Source organism: Furipterus horrens, unplaced genomic scaffold, assembly GCF_987537825.1.
Source record: "Furipterus horrens unplaced genomic scaffold, mFurHor1.1.pri manual_scaffold_5, whole genome shotgun sequence".
NCBI classification, from domain to species: Eukaryota; Metazoa; Chordata; class Mammalia; order Chiroptera; family Furipteridae; genus Furipterus; species Furipterus horrens.
This window is the reverse complement of record NW_028327175.1, coordinates 117,185,151-117,199,624: the sequence shown is the minus strand read 5'-3', so window position 1 is coordinate 117,199,624 and position 14,474 is coordinate 117,185,151. Positions and strand designations below refer to the sequence as shown.

Genomic DNA, 14,474 nt, shown 5'->3' with positions numbered 1-14,474 from the left:
CAACAGAGGTCCCAATTTGGTTAAAAGAAGACAGAAAGGAAACAAGGAGGACCTCTGGGTGAGGGAGAGACAGACCATCAGTTGGCTCCCTGCAACCGTTAACCTTGAGAGCTGCAAAGGACAAAGGACAAAGTCTGACCAGGACAGGGTCAGCAGCAACAGCACGGGACCTCCCTGAGGGTGGGCACCATATCGTTGCCCACCTGCCCACCCACCAGGGGACACTCGTGATACCACATGGGGCCCACAGACCTATTGAACTCCCTTCAGTTTCATCAGTACCTACATTCGGGAAGGACTCAGATGTATGAGGAGTATTTGCTAACAAGCAGATGAATAAACTAGTAATTTTAGACATAGATCTTACGTGAGGGCCAGAAATCAGTGGGGACCCTGCATTTCAAGCCTGTCATCCCGGAGCTGCATCAGAAAAAAACAGCTGCGTTTCAGAGATGATTAATTCAATCTGTATACTTAAGATTTCCATATGTGTTAAAAGCTTTACTCAGTAAAATCAGAAAACAATATCGACAGTCTCTTGCCTTCTGTTTTGCTAAAATTAATAATTTAACACATTAAAGGTGACAACTAAAAGAGAAACTGACTTTCTCATCTAAAGTCATGCTAATTACATACCAACTAAATACAAACCTTTCCTTGGGAATCACACTTATGCCACAAATGTTTTCCCCCATGATCTAGTTTGGGAATCTGAGCGACACCTAACCTGATCAAAAATAGACTATCTGGTAAGTAAGTGATGTGCTGAGGCTGCCTGGTGTTGAGCAAAAGTGTTTTCCTCCTCTTTCCCACTATCCAGCTTCCAACCCCAGCACCTTACGGGATACCTCCTTCAGCCTCCAGGACTACAAGGTTAAAAGCTAAAATAAAACCTAAAGGACACAGGCGCTTCCAATGAAATAAGAGCCTTTCTCTGGGGTTCCAGCCCTACCAATCCCTCCTCTCTAGTACCTCCTCCCGCTCCTGGTCCCCTCTGCTGGGATGGGGACCCTCAGCGCTTCCCACCCCGCTGATTACTGCAGCAGCCCCATCACTGACACTGACACTGATGCACTAGCTCTGCCCTGTCCTTGCTGGCCCATGGCTTGTGTACCCCCAAGGAAACAGCATCTCCCCAGGCAAGGTGCAAGGCCCTTGAGAGCAGCCTAGGAACCTGTGGGGACTTCCCACAGTCCTTAAAATGCCCTGGATTTCATTTACCCTCCATCGGTGTTTCCCACACATAAACTTATACCCACACTGATAGGGATAAGTGTTCTTATAATCCCAACAGGCTATCTGGTAAGGAAAATGCTAGGTTAATGTGGTCAGACTTTTGTTTTTTAAAAACCAGAAGCTTCTCTATCCTTGAAATAAAGAAAAACAAAACAAACAACAACAAAAAACAGACCTCTAGAGTGCCACTGGCCATATAAATAAAACGTCATGTGGCAGGAGCACCCCTCCAAGCAGTGTAAACTTCCAGGGCTTGCAGTGCAGAAGAGAGCCCCAGCTTTTCTAACTGGGAATGCCTATCCTGGAACTTGAAAAGGCACCATAAACAGAGACACTCTCCCTTCCTGGGCTCCTTACGTGCAAGTTTTGAATGAAGAGTTTCATATTGGGAACCACAGTGGCCAATGAGACACAGAGAGACTTTGTCACCACAATGTTAACGGCCAACTCCCACAGTAAAACTTCCCAACAGCATCAGTGTGCAGAGAAAGATCTATTGTGCCTGGCACGACATTCAGCCACACCTCCACTGCTCATCAATTTCAAGCTCGCTTACCAGAACCAAGGAAAGGAGGAGGGAGAAAAGCAGGGCAGGCAGCCAGGCCAGTCTATATATTTTGCCTCATCTTAGCCAACTCTGAGCACCTGACACACGCTTGCAGACTAGCCAGAGTCCCAGGTGAGCCCTCAACACCCTGAGGCCTATCTACTCGCTGCCAGGAGCCATCGCCATCATTTTCTTCAAATGCTTTCCCCTTGTATCGGTGCCCCATCTTTCTCCCTACCAATTCCAACCTTCATAACTGTCTTGCTTTTCTGGTGGTGCTGCAGAAGGGGGATTGGAAGGGCAAAGCTGTAGATGGGTGGGAAAACAAACCAAGCTCATGATGTTCCTGCAACTAACTGCCTATCTTCTGAATTCTGGCTAGCAGAAACTCCATACTCTGCTCTTGGTTCAATCGACAAGTTTCAATGTAACAGCCCACGGCTTACTCTGTGGCTGGAGGCAAAGGTCCTTAGACTATAAACAACACTACGGCTTCACCTGACAGAAAAGAGCTAGAAGAGAACAAACATATCAGAGCCAACCACCTACTTTCACAAAGACCCGTGACACAAACCCATCTCCCACCTGCAGAGAAAGCACCAAGAGACCAAGTATGCGGACCTGAGCTGCAGGTCACACAGATGCCGAAGAATCACAAGCTCCGGAGGAAGCAGTACACTGCTGAGGGGAAACCAGCTCTATCAGTGACTTCAGGTCCACTGTGCACCCGGGGACATCTCTGTCCCTGCAGAATGTCCATGTCTGCAAAAAGTGGCCAGAGTGGGCAGGCTCCTGGACCCCATGCTGGCTCTGACCCGGTACATATACGTCTGAAGCCGTCCAGGTGCCAAGCGTCTTCATCTGGAAACTGGAAGCATCCAACAGGGTAATAAACATGACGGTCCTCCCGAAATAAAGATACTGCGGTCGTGCTACAACCACAGACAACACATTAGGGCCCTGGGCCTAATTCCGAAAGTCAGTCAGCACTAATCTCATTTCACCCTAACAGAGATAGTCAGTGGACATCGGGCACCCCTGACAGGATGCACCAGGGGCACCCACCTCCGTGGGGGTTCTTCCTGAGCCTATAACCACAGCCTTGCCACCAAGACACATCACAAAAGCCCAAACTGAGACACAGTCCACGAAATACCTCTGACCATTACTCTTCCAAAGCATAGTTTGATTTAAAACAAAGAAGGTCTAAAACTGTCCTAGATCAGAGGAGATGATCAAGGGGCACAACGACTAAATACAATGTGGCCCCTGGATGGGATCCTGGAGCACAACGTGCACGCTGGGAGAAAAACTGATGCAGTTTTGCAGTTTAGTTAATAATGGTGCCAACGTCAATTTCGTGGTTTGACAGGTGTGGCACAGTTGTGCAGATTCGACATGAGAGAAAATAGGGTGATGGGTATTATGGGAACTCTGGGTTGTCTCCGCAACTTTTCTATATAGCTAAAATTACTCCAAATTCAAGTTTATTGTAAAAATAAGTTTGTTTGGAGGCTATTTTGATAGCTTCAAGCAAATCTGAAGGATATGAAAACACCCTGTCATTAAAAACCTGACTCAGAGTCACTGCTCAACACCAATTTGAAAAACGTAGGGCCATAAAGAAAAATAGTACACGTGAAAAGAGGGAAGAAACCCAAACACGGAAAAAGTTTAGTGTAACTTTCCTAACCCCACCACGTTTTTCAGCTCACATTGTCCAAAAGGCCTGTGCGAGCATTATTAGTCAAGGACGGTCACCTGGTTGTCCCAGCACGCGGAACTGCCTCCCTCCTCGCACTTCTGCTACACTTGGCCACTTCCTTGCTCCCCGGCCCTCTGGGTGCCCCGGCCTGGCGGGCACCTGTGCCAGGTGCACCTGGGCCCAGGTTCTTCTAGCTCCTCCGGAGCATACCCACCAAGGCCGGCCAGCCCTCCCGCCAGGGCACTGCCCTCCCCTTCAGGCACCATTTTAATGGCCATGCTGTTGACCCCTTCCCTTTAGCCCCTGGAGCAGGCAGCTGGTTGGTGGGGCTCATAGAGGGGTGGGAGCGCATGCAGGCTGCCCCCCACCCACCGAGCTGCAGATTCAGTCCTTTTCACCCAAGGATTCCTTCAGGCCAGGAGCACAGAGCCCTGTTCTGTTGATGCCTCTTCTCCTAACCCAACGCCAGCCCATCCTCGCCCCCTACTGCCCAGAGCCACAAAGGTCAGTGACAGCAGCAACTGGGATGAAAAGTTTTCTACTATTTAAAAAGGAAGGGGGCGGGGCAGGTGAGAAAGAGAGAACATTTACATGATAAGTTGTGCTTCTTTTCTTCTTTTCTTTATTTTTTTTTTTTAAGGAATGAGAACGAATGCATTCACAAATAGAATCTGTATTTAGATGCATATTTTTATTTTAAAACTGTATACCTGATAAGAACAAGCTAGGCACTTCCAATCAGTAGAAGACTATAATTTTCACCAATGAAAAAAATCCATGGAAGAAAATTCCAAACTACAGGAAGAAAATAATGAATTAACAACAAAAACAAGGGTAGCAAATGCTAAGCTTCTGCGATTGTGCACTAAGGAAACAGTTTATTCTCTCAGCCTCCTGTCCAGCGTAAGTCACAGGCCACTGGGAGAGAAAAATACAGAACAGTTAAGTGCTCACCCTCAAGGAAGGAAGCTAGTGAATAATGACAAGACCTTGTAAATGAGCAGTTATCAAGCTTCTTAGCTTGGTAACTTGCCTGCTTCCCCATGGTCTGGCTGCTGTGGCTTTACAGAACCTAAGAACAGGGATGAACAGAGCCAGTATTTGGGCAGTTTTGCCAAAACTGGGCTCTTCCCATCTTCCCGTTGTCTCCCAAAGGAGAAGTCCATGCAGCACTGCTTGGCACCCAGTGCCCGCACACACCGGGTCTAACCTTCCCATCCACTCCCGCTCTCCTCCTCGGCTGGTGGAGCTCTGGCTCACCACGCTCACTCACTGCATATCCGTGCATAGGTGCATGGCGGGAAACCCGGAGGAGAGGTGGGCTACTCAGAGAAAGAGTCCTAAGGTCCCCCAGGACCATCAGCTGCACAACCATTTCAGGAGGGTGGCACCTGGAGGCACAGCCATGATGCTGTCTGTGGCTGCACCCACCTATGGACCACATGCCCCTCTTGGACAGGACACTTAGAAATTAGAGCAAAGTTGAGGTCTGGGAAAAGCCCCCTCTGACCCTGCCCAAAGTGGCAAAGAGAGGCATGCCGATAGGAACCGAACACCATGGGAGCCGTTTTCCCCCACGTCCCTCTGTCACAAGGAAAAAGCAGCTGGGCTTCTGGTCACGGGGACTGCTAGGGTGATCCTGATCCTCAGGTATCTTCAAGAAACAGTCCTCCTGATGGAAAACAACTGCCTTGCGAGGGCCAGCTCCTATGCAAGGTCCGCATCACCACACTGGCTCTCTACTGGTCAGGTACCCAGGGTCCAGCTACGTGAGGACAGTGGTGCAAAGCCAGCCTCACCCACCATGGCAGCAGTGCCAACATGGAGCGCTTCAGCCCACATACTGTATGCTTGACACTAACAATCGGCTAAACAAGCTTTAAGCCAACGTTTGATCGCCAAGACTTCCCTCGAAGGGCTTCAGTATAAAAAGGAAGCAATGGCTTTGAAATATAAGCTTTTAAGGCTCAGATAATACACATACAGGAAAAGAACCTATCCCCCTTTTAAATTATATTTCCTTAGACAATCAAGACATGGAAAAGGGGCCCATGTTTTGAACCCTCTGACTTCTTCCTACTTTGGAATGCTTTTATATTAGGCATTAAACTAGCAACCAACAGTTTAGGATGAGACCCTGCACCCCTCAAACATATACAGCTCGGAATGCATGGGATTCACAACACACATGCAGGATGCACACAGGGTTTTGTTAATAAACACAAAAAATGGTGAGATGGACAGGCGAGTGATAAATACACCACAGGAAGCCCAGGTATGAGAACCAGGAAGAAAAAGTGTGAAAAAGAGTAACAGAAGCCATGTCGAGATTCAAGGTTTAGAAAAGTTAAGGACATAACAAGGTGCAGAACCTGTTTTAGAGAAACAGAGCACTGAATATATAACAAAACCTGGTGGTGGTGAGGAGCGGATGTGTGCCAGTGGTGGTCGTGAAGAAACTGACTGGTCAGAAGAGACTTCACTGCCAGCTTGTGGGAGGGGCGGGGGATTCCACCTAGGGAAATTTCTTCAGGCAAAGAAAAAGGGCCTAAAGAGAACCTGGCAGCCGAGAACATCCTACATCCTGGACACTGTCCTGGGCTGTGCAGGCTGGGAACAGAGGCCACGTGGCAGGGACATCTGAGAAGGGACCCTCAGCAAGTTAAAGCAAAGTGACAAGCCAGGAAAGGCAGGGGTAGTCACAGGGGCGCTGGAACCTGGGGACCCACCAGCAAACCTAAAACCCGAACCCTACTTCCTCCCTCACCAGGAAAGGTGGAACTAGAAAGAGCATGTGTTGATATTGTCAGAGCCACCAGGCCACAGCGCATGATGCTCACGCAGCTGGCCATTCCCCTCCAGGTGTAACTATTTCTTTACTGCAGGAGAGCACCCACAGCCATGCTACAACCCAGCACATGCACCACAGTTCAGATGGGGTTCAAGAGCAAGGTCTGTAAGATAAAACCTTCACCCCCTGGGTGGCACAGAGTCTCAGGTCCACTGCAGGTGCTGTCCTCCCAATCTCCCAGAAATAGGGAGGGAGAACACAAAAAATTAACTCTGAACCCTTTTCCTGCAGGTTTCCACTGCAGGTCAAAGCACTTCATGAAATTTCAGGGAGGCTTCGTTCGAGCTTCCCTGCGAATCTTAACAGCTTTCCCTGACAGCATCCAATACACAGCTGTCACTTTGAATGCAACTCCTGCTGCAGTAAAATTAATTCCAGGAGAGAAAAACAGGTTGGAGAATGAGACTTTAACAATGAATTCATTGTAGAAGCTAAAGTTTTAGCCTGATGAATTCTGTAACGTTGCACAGACACACATGCAGTCTCTCATCAGCCATCTCCAATGTGGGCAGGCCTGCCACCAGCTCCACGAACACGCAGAGGACAAGGACCTCTGGAAAGAACCTCTTGGCATCCTGACCACCCTTCAAACCATGCTGTAAATGTTTCAACTCCCTGGAAGCTGGTGCAAAGGGCACACGATCTTGTCTGTGGATGGAGGAGGTCATTGGGCCATGAGGAACTAATGTGCCCACCTTCATCAGGCTCCTCAGCAACACTCCAGATGGAAAGCACACTTGTTTGTCCTTCCATGGGCTATGCGCCCGGTCATGGGCTTCTAATGTCAGACCTGTCCATCTTTTTCACATAGGTTTCAGTGTTGTCAGTTCCCGCCTCTGTGGCCCTGTGTGTAATCCAATGATTTAAACAGAAACATGACTCGGTTGCTCTAATAAAGGATTTGGAGCGTAAATCTTTTGGAATGAGCTATCGCCCTAACAAAGTCAAAACAAACTGGAATTTCTTGGGGTAAAAATTTCAGTTTACATTTAAAAAATTTCCTGCACTAAGAGGATAGAAACAGACTTCATGCAACTATATAAACGCAACCAGCATTAAGCACTGAAAAGACACTCCAAGAACCATCAAGGCCCCTGCCCAGGTGGCACAGCTGGTTGGAGCACGGTCCCATACATCAAAAGGTTGCGTGTTCGACTCCCAGTCAGGGCACATAGCTAGGTTGCAGGCTTGATCCCCAGTCGGGGAGCGTTCAGGACGCAACCAATTGATGCTTCTCTCACATTAATGTCTGTCTGTCCTTTAATCTCTCTCTCCCCATCCTCCTCTCTCCATAAAATCAATTAAAAGGAGAAGGGGAAGAAGAAGGAAAAAGAAGAACCATCACGAACCCAATAGGCCTTTCTCCTCTAAAACACTAGCATCAGAACACGCTCCCCACTACTCTTGGGAAACCACATTCTCTCTGCCTATTGTGTTGATTCAGCTAGAGACAATGCACAACCAGTTCTCAATATTTAAAAAAAAATTGAGGGCCTGATGTCCCACTGAAAAAGTAAAGAATGCTATCTGGTTAAAGATGAATGCACTACAGAAAAGGCCAGAATGATACTTGTCCAAAAATTAGTTTCCACACCAGCACTTCCTCCCTGGTGACCTGCCCTTTGAACCTGCCTTCAAAACAACTGCGCTCCACACCCCTTCAGCCAGCCAGCTGTCATCATAGGGGCAGGCACACAACATGGGCCCTAGCCCTCGCAAGGCTGAGGGAGTCATTTCTGCTTCAAGTGTCCTCAGCATTGGCTCCTTGCTCTAGTCAAAGTCTATTTCCACAGAAGGCACCCCTAATAACAGGGCACAGTGGAGGGCCAGTGAAGTCTCACATACACCATCACCTTAAAGGAACAAACCTCCCTGCCCCGCCCCCATTTGTGCAGTGCTTCCCAGATCATCCTGTACCTGCCCTATAGGCACCCAAACCTTGCATCAGATGGCTCAGGAGACAAGGACACATATTCAAGGGGGACACACCCAGGAGACACCTTTTTCTCCTCCTCAAACTGTGCCAAAGGCAGCCTAGAGACCCAGAGCTGCTTTAAGTAGCTGCCCCAAGCCTCTTTTCAAGCCCCACATCTGTATAGGCTGCCGCTGTGACCCCGCTTATGAAACTCATCTCTAAAGAGGAGAACAAACCTACACTTCCACCTCTTCTTTTGCACGGGGACCTCATCTCGCCAGCTCTGGACTCAGATCAGTAACTGCTGTAGGGTCATCATGGGAACACAAATACTTCACGCTACATGAGGCCACGTGAGAAAAAGCTACTCAACAGGGAGAATGAAAGTCACAACCCCCTTCTTTTCAGGTCTCTGCTTTCCCTACGACATGCCCGCACAGATATAGCCACCTTTGCAACCTCACAGCTACCCTAGAGTTGCAGGGAGCTGCCCTGTCTAATCATAAATTTTACATTTAACAAGTCCGTTGCATAGTTCTTTTTTGCAAAGGGAAGACTCCAAGCCTCACCCATTCAGAATATCAGCCCTCAAATGAGAATAAACCAGAACCTTTTTCCAAACAGCTGCTTTCTGACGACAGTGTGAGGCAGCAACAGGCTCCGGGGGTCACAGAGTTCAGCTACCTGCCCAAAGATATGAGTGTGCTGTCCTTCCATGTGACCACGTCCCTCCAGCCTCAGCACAGTCAGACATTCAGGCGCAATCCCCGGGGAAGACCTCCGGGGCAGTGGCACTGAGGACTTCCTTAGACTGAGTGCCGCACCGAGTTGCCCAGCAGACCCCGTTCAGGCCACTCCTCGCGTGAGGGGCAGGGTGGCACCCAGGCCTTGCCATTGTTCAGTTTCCACATCTGTAAAAGGGGAACAAAACCTACCTCCAACACTGTTGACAGGAGCCAAGCAACATGTGTGCGCTACTTAGCCAGGTGCCTGCCTTCAAGGAAGTGCTCAATCTGTGGTACTACAGCATCGGACCCACCTTACTATCAAGCTGGGCTGGGCCATTTTCAGACTTCACACTTCCTAGTGCTCCCACCATTGGCTGTTCACACTTCAAGAAATGGGAAAATTAATCATTGGGACGGGATTCTCATACAGCGCCACCTGAACATTCCAGACTTGAACAGCAAACTCACTTCAGCCATGCAACTCTATCTGTCCTCATGTGAAAACTCCAAGACTGGGGGTGTCTCTGCAATTACCGGTGGGAAACTTGGCATATCCTCACATATATATGTACTGTACATGTGAAGAAACCCAGCTCCAGACACCAAAACCTCGTTCCTCTCACTCCCTGACAGGAGGTCTAGCCTTTATCCTGTGATTCATTTCTTCTCATTGGATTCCACCGGGTTTTTTGCACTAAAAAGCTGCCCTATGGAAAGAAAACTCCAGATGTCAAATGTCCATCACATGGAACCACCGAAACTGACAAAATGAGCTCTTTTCCTCTTCTGATGGACACCACCAATGTGCACACCTTTCACTGCAACAGCATCACTGTGCAAAAGTTTATTTTACAAACACCCAGGATTATCATCACCCTCAGTTTCCACTGGTTAGCCAAGCATCCTAAATCGTGTTCTTGCATGTCGCCTCAGGCGCCATATGGAGCAATAATCAAAGACATCCCTTTGGCCTTTCACCATTTTCCTCAAACAGGTCCTCTTGCTCTTAGACTTCGGATTATCACCCAGCGCTACAAAGCCGAGTGGTCTTAACATGAAGTCCACAGGTGAGCTGCAGAAGGTTCAGAAGCTTCCTGAAGTAATTACAAAACTCGGTGTAGCCGTGCGTTTTTCTCAGGAGAGGCCGAATACCTTCCATCAGATTCTCAAAGAGGCTCATGACGCCCCAAAATGATAAGCGCTCAAGTATATTTCATGGATCTTCCTCCATTTAAGGGATTTGCTGTTTTAACCAAACTTTGCAGGTGGTCTAGCCATCCTTTCGTCACTCACTTCACAGTTGCACACAAGGTATAAACCATCTTCCCAAGAGCCCAGAACTTAGCGGAGTAAGAAAACATAAAAACACTAGGGATACTTTTAGCAACAGAGAAAACATGGAATCACTAACGATACTTTAGCAAAACATTAAACTCAACAAGCCTTTTCTTTTTCTTTCCTCCTAAAATTCCTCCTCCCTTGTCACGCTCTCCCATACACCCCACACACACATCCCACCGGCAGGTTCCAGCCGAGCCTTCCAGGGGCTTCCCACAGCACCTGTGCCTGTGCAGGAGCGCGGACTCAAGGCAGGAGAGCACCCGCCGGGCCGGAAAGTCTCAGACTCCAAGCTAACTAGGAATTTAGAAGGCATGGAACACCAGGTGCTTTGAGCAGGAGCTCGCACCTCCTGCTTCTGCTGCGGGCAGAGGCACCGGGACCCCGTTTCCAGGTGAAGGTTCAGGGCGCATCCTCCAAAGACAGAACGAAAGGTAACCCCGGAGGCTGAGCTCCAGGCCGCGCCGAAAGCAAACTTTCCAAGCACTGCCACCGCGACGGACCGGTGACAACTCCCCGGCTGCCCCCGCCCTCCGCGAGCCTGTCAGCGCCCCCGCCGGGCCAGCGCAAGCCGCACGAGGACCCGGCTCCCCTCGGCGGCTGAGCGGCGCTCCCACGGCGCTCACGGTCCTCCGCCCTCCTGCCCGGCTCCAGATGAGACACCGCCCGGCCCTCGGAACCCCGGGCCTCCTCGCCTTGCCGGGCCCAAGCGACGGCCGCGCTCAGAGTGGTGACAGGCCGATGCGCCCGGGCTGCCGCGACCGCACTCACCAGCTGGCTGGTGGTCCTGGCCATGGACCCCGAGTCGAATCGGACACCTCACCGCAACGCCGCCGGATTCGGCGCCTCCTCAGCGTCCCCCTTCCCGCGGCGGAGCTCCAGCAATGGCCGCCCTCATCCTACGCCCGCCCCGCCGCTCACAGTCCCCGGCACCGCCCCGCTCCCGCGCGACGCAGGGTGGGACTTCCGCCGAGCCGCCGCAGCCGTCCGCTCCCATTGGCCTTGTTCGCCGCCGCGCCGCCGTGTCCCTTGTTGGCCCTGTCAACGCCTCCGAACCGCATTTCCGGGTTGGGGCCCAGCGGGCTGGAGCCGCTGGGTCCGCCCGGGGATGGGAGGGGGCGCGACCCAGTGGGAGCCAATCCCAAGGCCGCAGGGCGGTGCCGAGCGGTCGAGGAGGAGAGCTGTCATCCCAGGGTCCCAGGCGGGGAAAATGAGGCTCGTGGGGGCCGGGGTCGGGGTAGTGACCAAGGCCGGGCTGGGCCCGCCAAGGTCATACCCGAATAAGAGGCGAGGCTGGGCTTCATCGAGCCCGCCGATGGGACTTAGTAGCCGAGCCCTGCGTAAACTCCGGGAGATGAACCTTTACTAGTTACTAAACTAAGGAGCATTCGCTGTAGGAAATGCAGTCTATCAAGTCATATTTATAAGGCAGAAAACAAGTCCCATCTCATCTCTGCTAATAGTCCCAGGAACACTTTCAGAACTTCTTTGCTTATAAGATGATGATGATGCTCAACTTTTTTGGAAGTTGATATTGTTGATGATGATGTTATTGTTGATTTTTTAAGTTGTGGTAAAATGCACATAAAATATATCACATTAACCATTTTAGTGTACACTTCAGTGGCATGAAATATACTCACATTGTGGGGCTATGATGATGTTTTAAACAAAACTAGAATCGTCTTTGTTACCTGAAGGTTTGCATATTTTAAAATAACTTTTTTTTTCTATTTCCAAAGGTCTACGTGTTCATTTTTTAAAATAACACGTTAGACATTACAAAAGTAACAATAAAATAACTGAACCCTTAATTCACACTGGCAAGAATTAATTGTTGGATAGTAGTCATAGCCCCACTAACATTTACTCAGCACTTAACTATTAGTAAGGAATTTTCATATCCAATCTCATTTACTCTAAACAAGCATCCTGTTATTGTTGCCCAACTTTTCAGATGAGGAAGGTGAGGCATAGCACAGTTCTGTAACTTGCCCTAGGTCTTGTAGTGCCAGAAACAGGGTCTTGATACTCACATGCCAGAGGCTGTCCTTGGACCATTCATTAGCCTATAGAGCTTGTGTTTGTCCAGACTTCCAATCCTTGGCACACTTACTTATTTTTAAAAACAATAAAAAGGCACAAATGTAAACCTCTGTCCCCTAGCAGGACTCCTGATGCTTTGATACTCACCTTTTTCGCTTAATAATGTATCATCCAGGAGGACTCTACTGGAAGAAGCCTATAGCTTCTAGATTCATATATTGATAAAGCTCCATCCTAACTTACACTGAAGTGGTTCCCAGCCTTTTCCCCCATGAACAAGGTCCTTCACTTGAATCCAGGTACACCCTTACTTATTTCTTTAGGATAAATTTGTAACAGATTGTAAAAACAAGGACATAGTGACTCCCAAACCAGTAGAAAGTCATTAGTAACAAGGGGCAAATGTAATTAGAGGGTCTTAAGGGACATCCTGAAGGTGGGAAGATAGTCATCACCAGACAAAGGGAAATTGGGAGAAGGGATGTGACAGTAGTAACATATTTACAAATCACAATAGGGGCATTTAGATAATCGCGTTAGATTGTAACTCCGGAGTAACCAGTAATGGAGGAACCCGGGAGAATGAGAGGGGAGGGGGAGCTAATCGCGTTAGGAAGGGGGAGCTAATCACATTACTATAAAACCAGTTTTGTTCGTCTACTTGGGGCGCACATTCTCCTGGCTGAGGGTGCTCCCGACTCTGCAGACTCGTGAATAAACACCTCACTTTGTTGCTCAGGTCCTGTGTCCCGGTTTTTATTGTGAGCGTTTCTCACAAGATGAACCTGCTGATTCAAAGTGCAGGTAATTCCTCTCAGGACTTTTGATACATGCTGCTAATCACCCATTGCCAACCCCTCTCCAGATACTCTCACCCTCAGTGGACACAAAGACAAGCTCAAGGTAGATGCCAGCTCTTGCCACCACACCAAGCCACACTCAATATTTGGGAACATTGGGCACATTAACCTACATCAGTAACTCCTACTGTGAAATATATATCTCATAAGCACCTTTTCTTAGACACTTAGGATGTGTTAGAAACAATGACATAGTGACTCCCAAACCAGTAGAAAGTCATTAGTAACAAAGGGCAAATGTAATTAAAGGGTCTTAAGGGCAAGTGTAATTAGAGGATCTCTGAGAAGGGAGTTGACAGCACTGGCATATCTACAAATCACAGAAGGAGCATTTAGATAACTGTTTTAGATTGTAACTCCGGAGTAACCAGTAATGGAGAAATGGGGAAGAAGGAGAGGGGAGGGGGAGCTATTTGCATTAGGGCGGGGAAGCTAATCGCTCTCACTTTAGGGCAAAGAAGATAATCACTTTAGGGTGGCAATTTTAGGGTGGAGAAGATAATCACTTTAGGGTGGCAATTTCAGGGTGGGGAAGCTAAGACTATAAAACCAGTTTCCTTTGTCTACTAGGCACGCACATTCTCCTGGCTGTGAGGGTGCACCCGGCTCTGCAGACTCATGAATAAAAGCCTCACTTTACCTCTCAAGTCCTGTGTCCCAGTTTTTATTGTGAGCGTTTCTTACAGATGTGCTCCACTAAATGAGTAGGTAAACCAAGAGAAAAGGCATTAGATCCAGAAGTAGGAAGAAAGAGAACACATAGGAGGGTGATGAAGGGAAGTCCCAGGATTTGTCCATTCCGCAAATATGTATTGAGCATTCCCACCATGCCAAGCACTGTGATAGATATCTCTGCCCTTGTGGAACTCTGATACCAGTGGCTTGTGGTTGGGGTTGGGGTGGAGACAGCAAGCATAATAAATAAACAAATCTTATGGGATGTTAGAAGGTAATAAGTGCTGTGAAAGAGAAAGAAAATCAGCAAAGGGAGGACTCAGGAGTGTGCAGGGAGAATGTGCAATTTTACATGGATAATGAAGAGAAATCCCTGGATAAGAATGGGGAACACATGGACTCAAGGGCTCCAGAAAAATACTGAAAATAATAGGTTCTCTCGTGGGTTTCACTACATGAAATTTTTAAATTTTGCTTTTTTGATTTATGTATTGATTGATTGATTTTAGAGAGATAGATGGAAAGGAGAGAGAGAAACATCGGTTTGCTGTTCCACCCAATTTATGCATTCAT

The 14,474-nt window shown here is 48.6% G+C and overlaps 1 protein-coding gene across 2 annotated transcripts in view; it reads right to left on the bottom strand.

Moving 5' to 3' along the window:
- The window catches only part of PDPK1 (3-phosphoinositide dependent protein kinase 1), an 81,505-nt gene extending 70,262 nt beyond the window's left edge, over positions 1 to 11,243 (bottom strand). For both annotated transcript variants that reach the window (XM_090277183.1, XM_090277184.1), the window contains exon 1: positions 11,092 to 11,243. In XM_090277183.1, the coding sequence (XP_090133309.1) occupies positions 11,092 to 11,115 (24 nt within the window). In that variant the 5' untranslated portion in view covers positions 11,116 to 11,243. The remainder of the gene's footprint in view (positions 1 to 11,091) is intronic.
- Between the last annotated feature and the right edge of the window lie 3,231 nt (positions 11,244 to 14,474).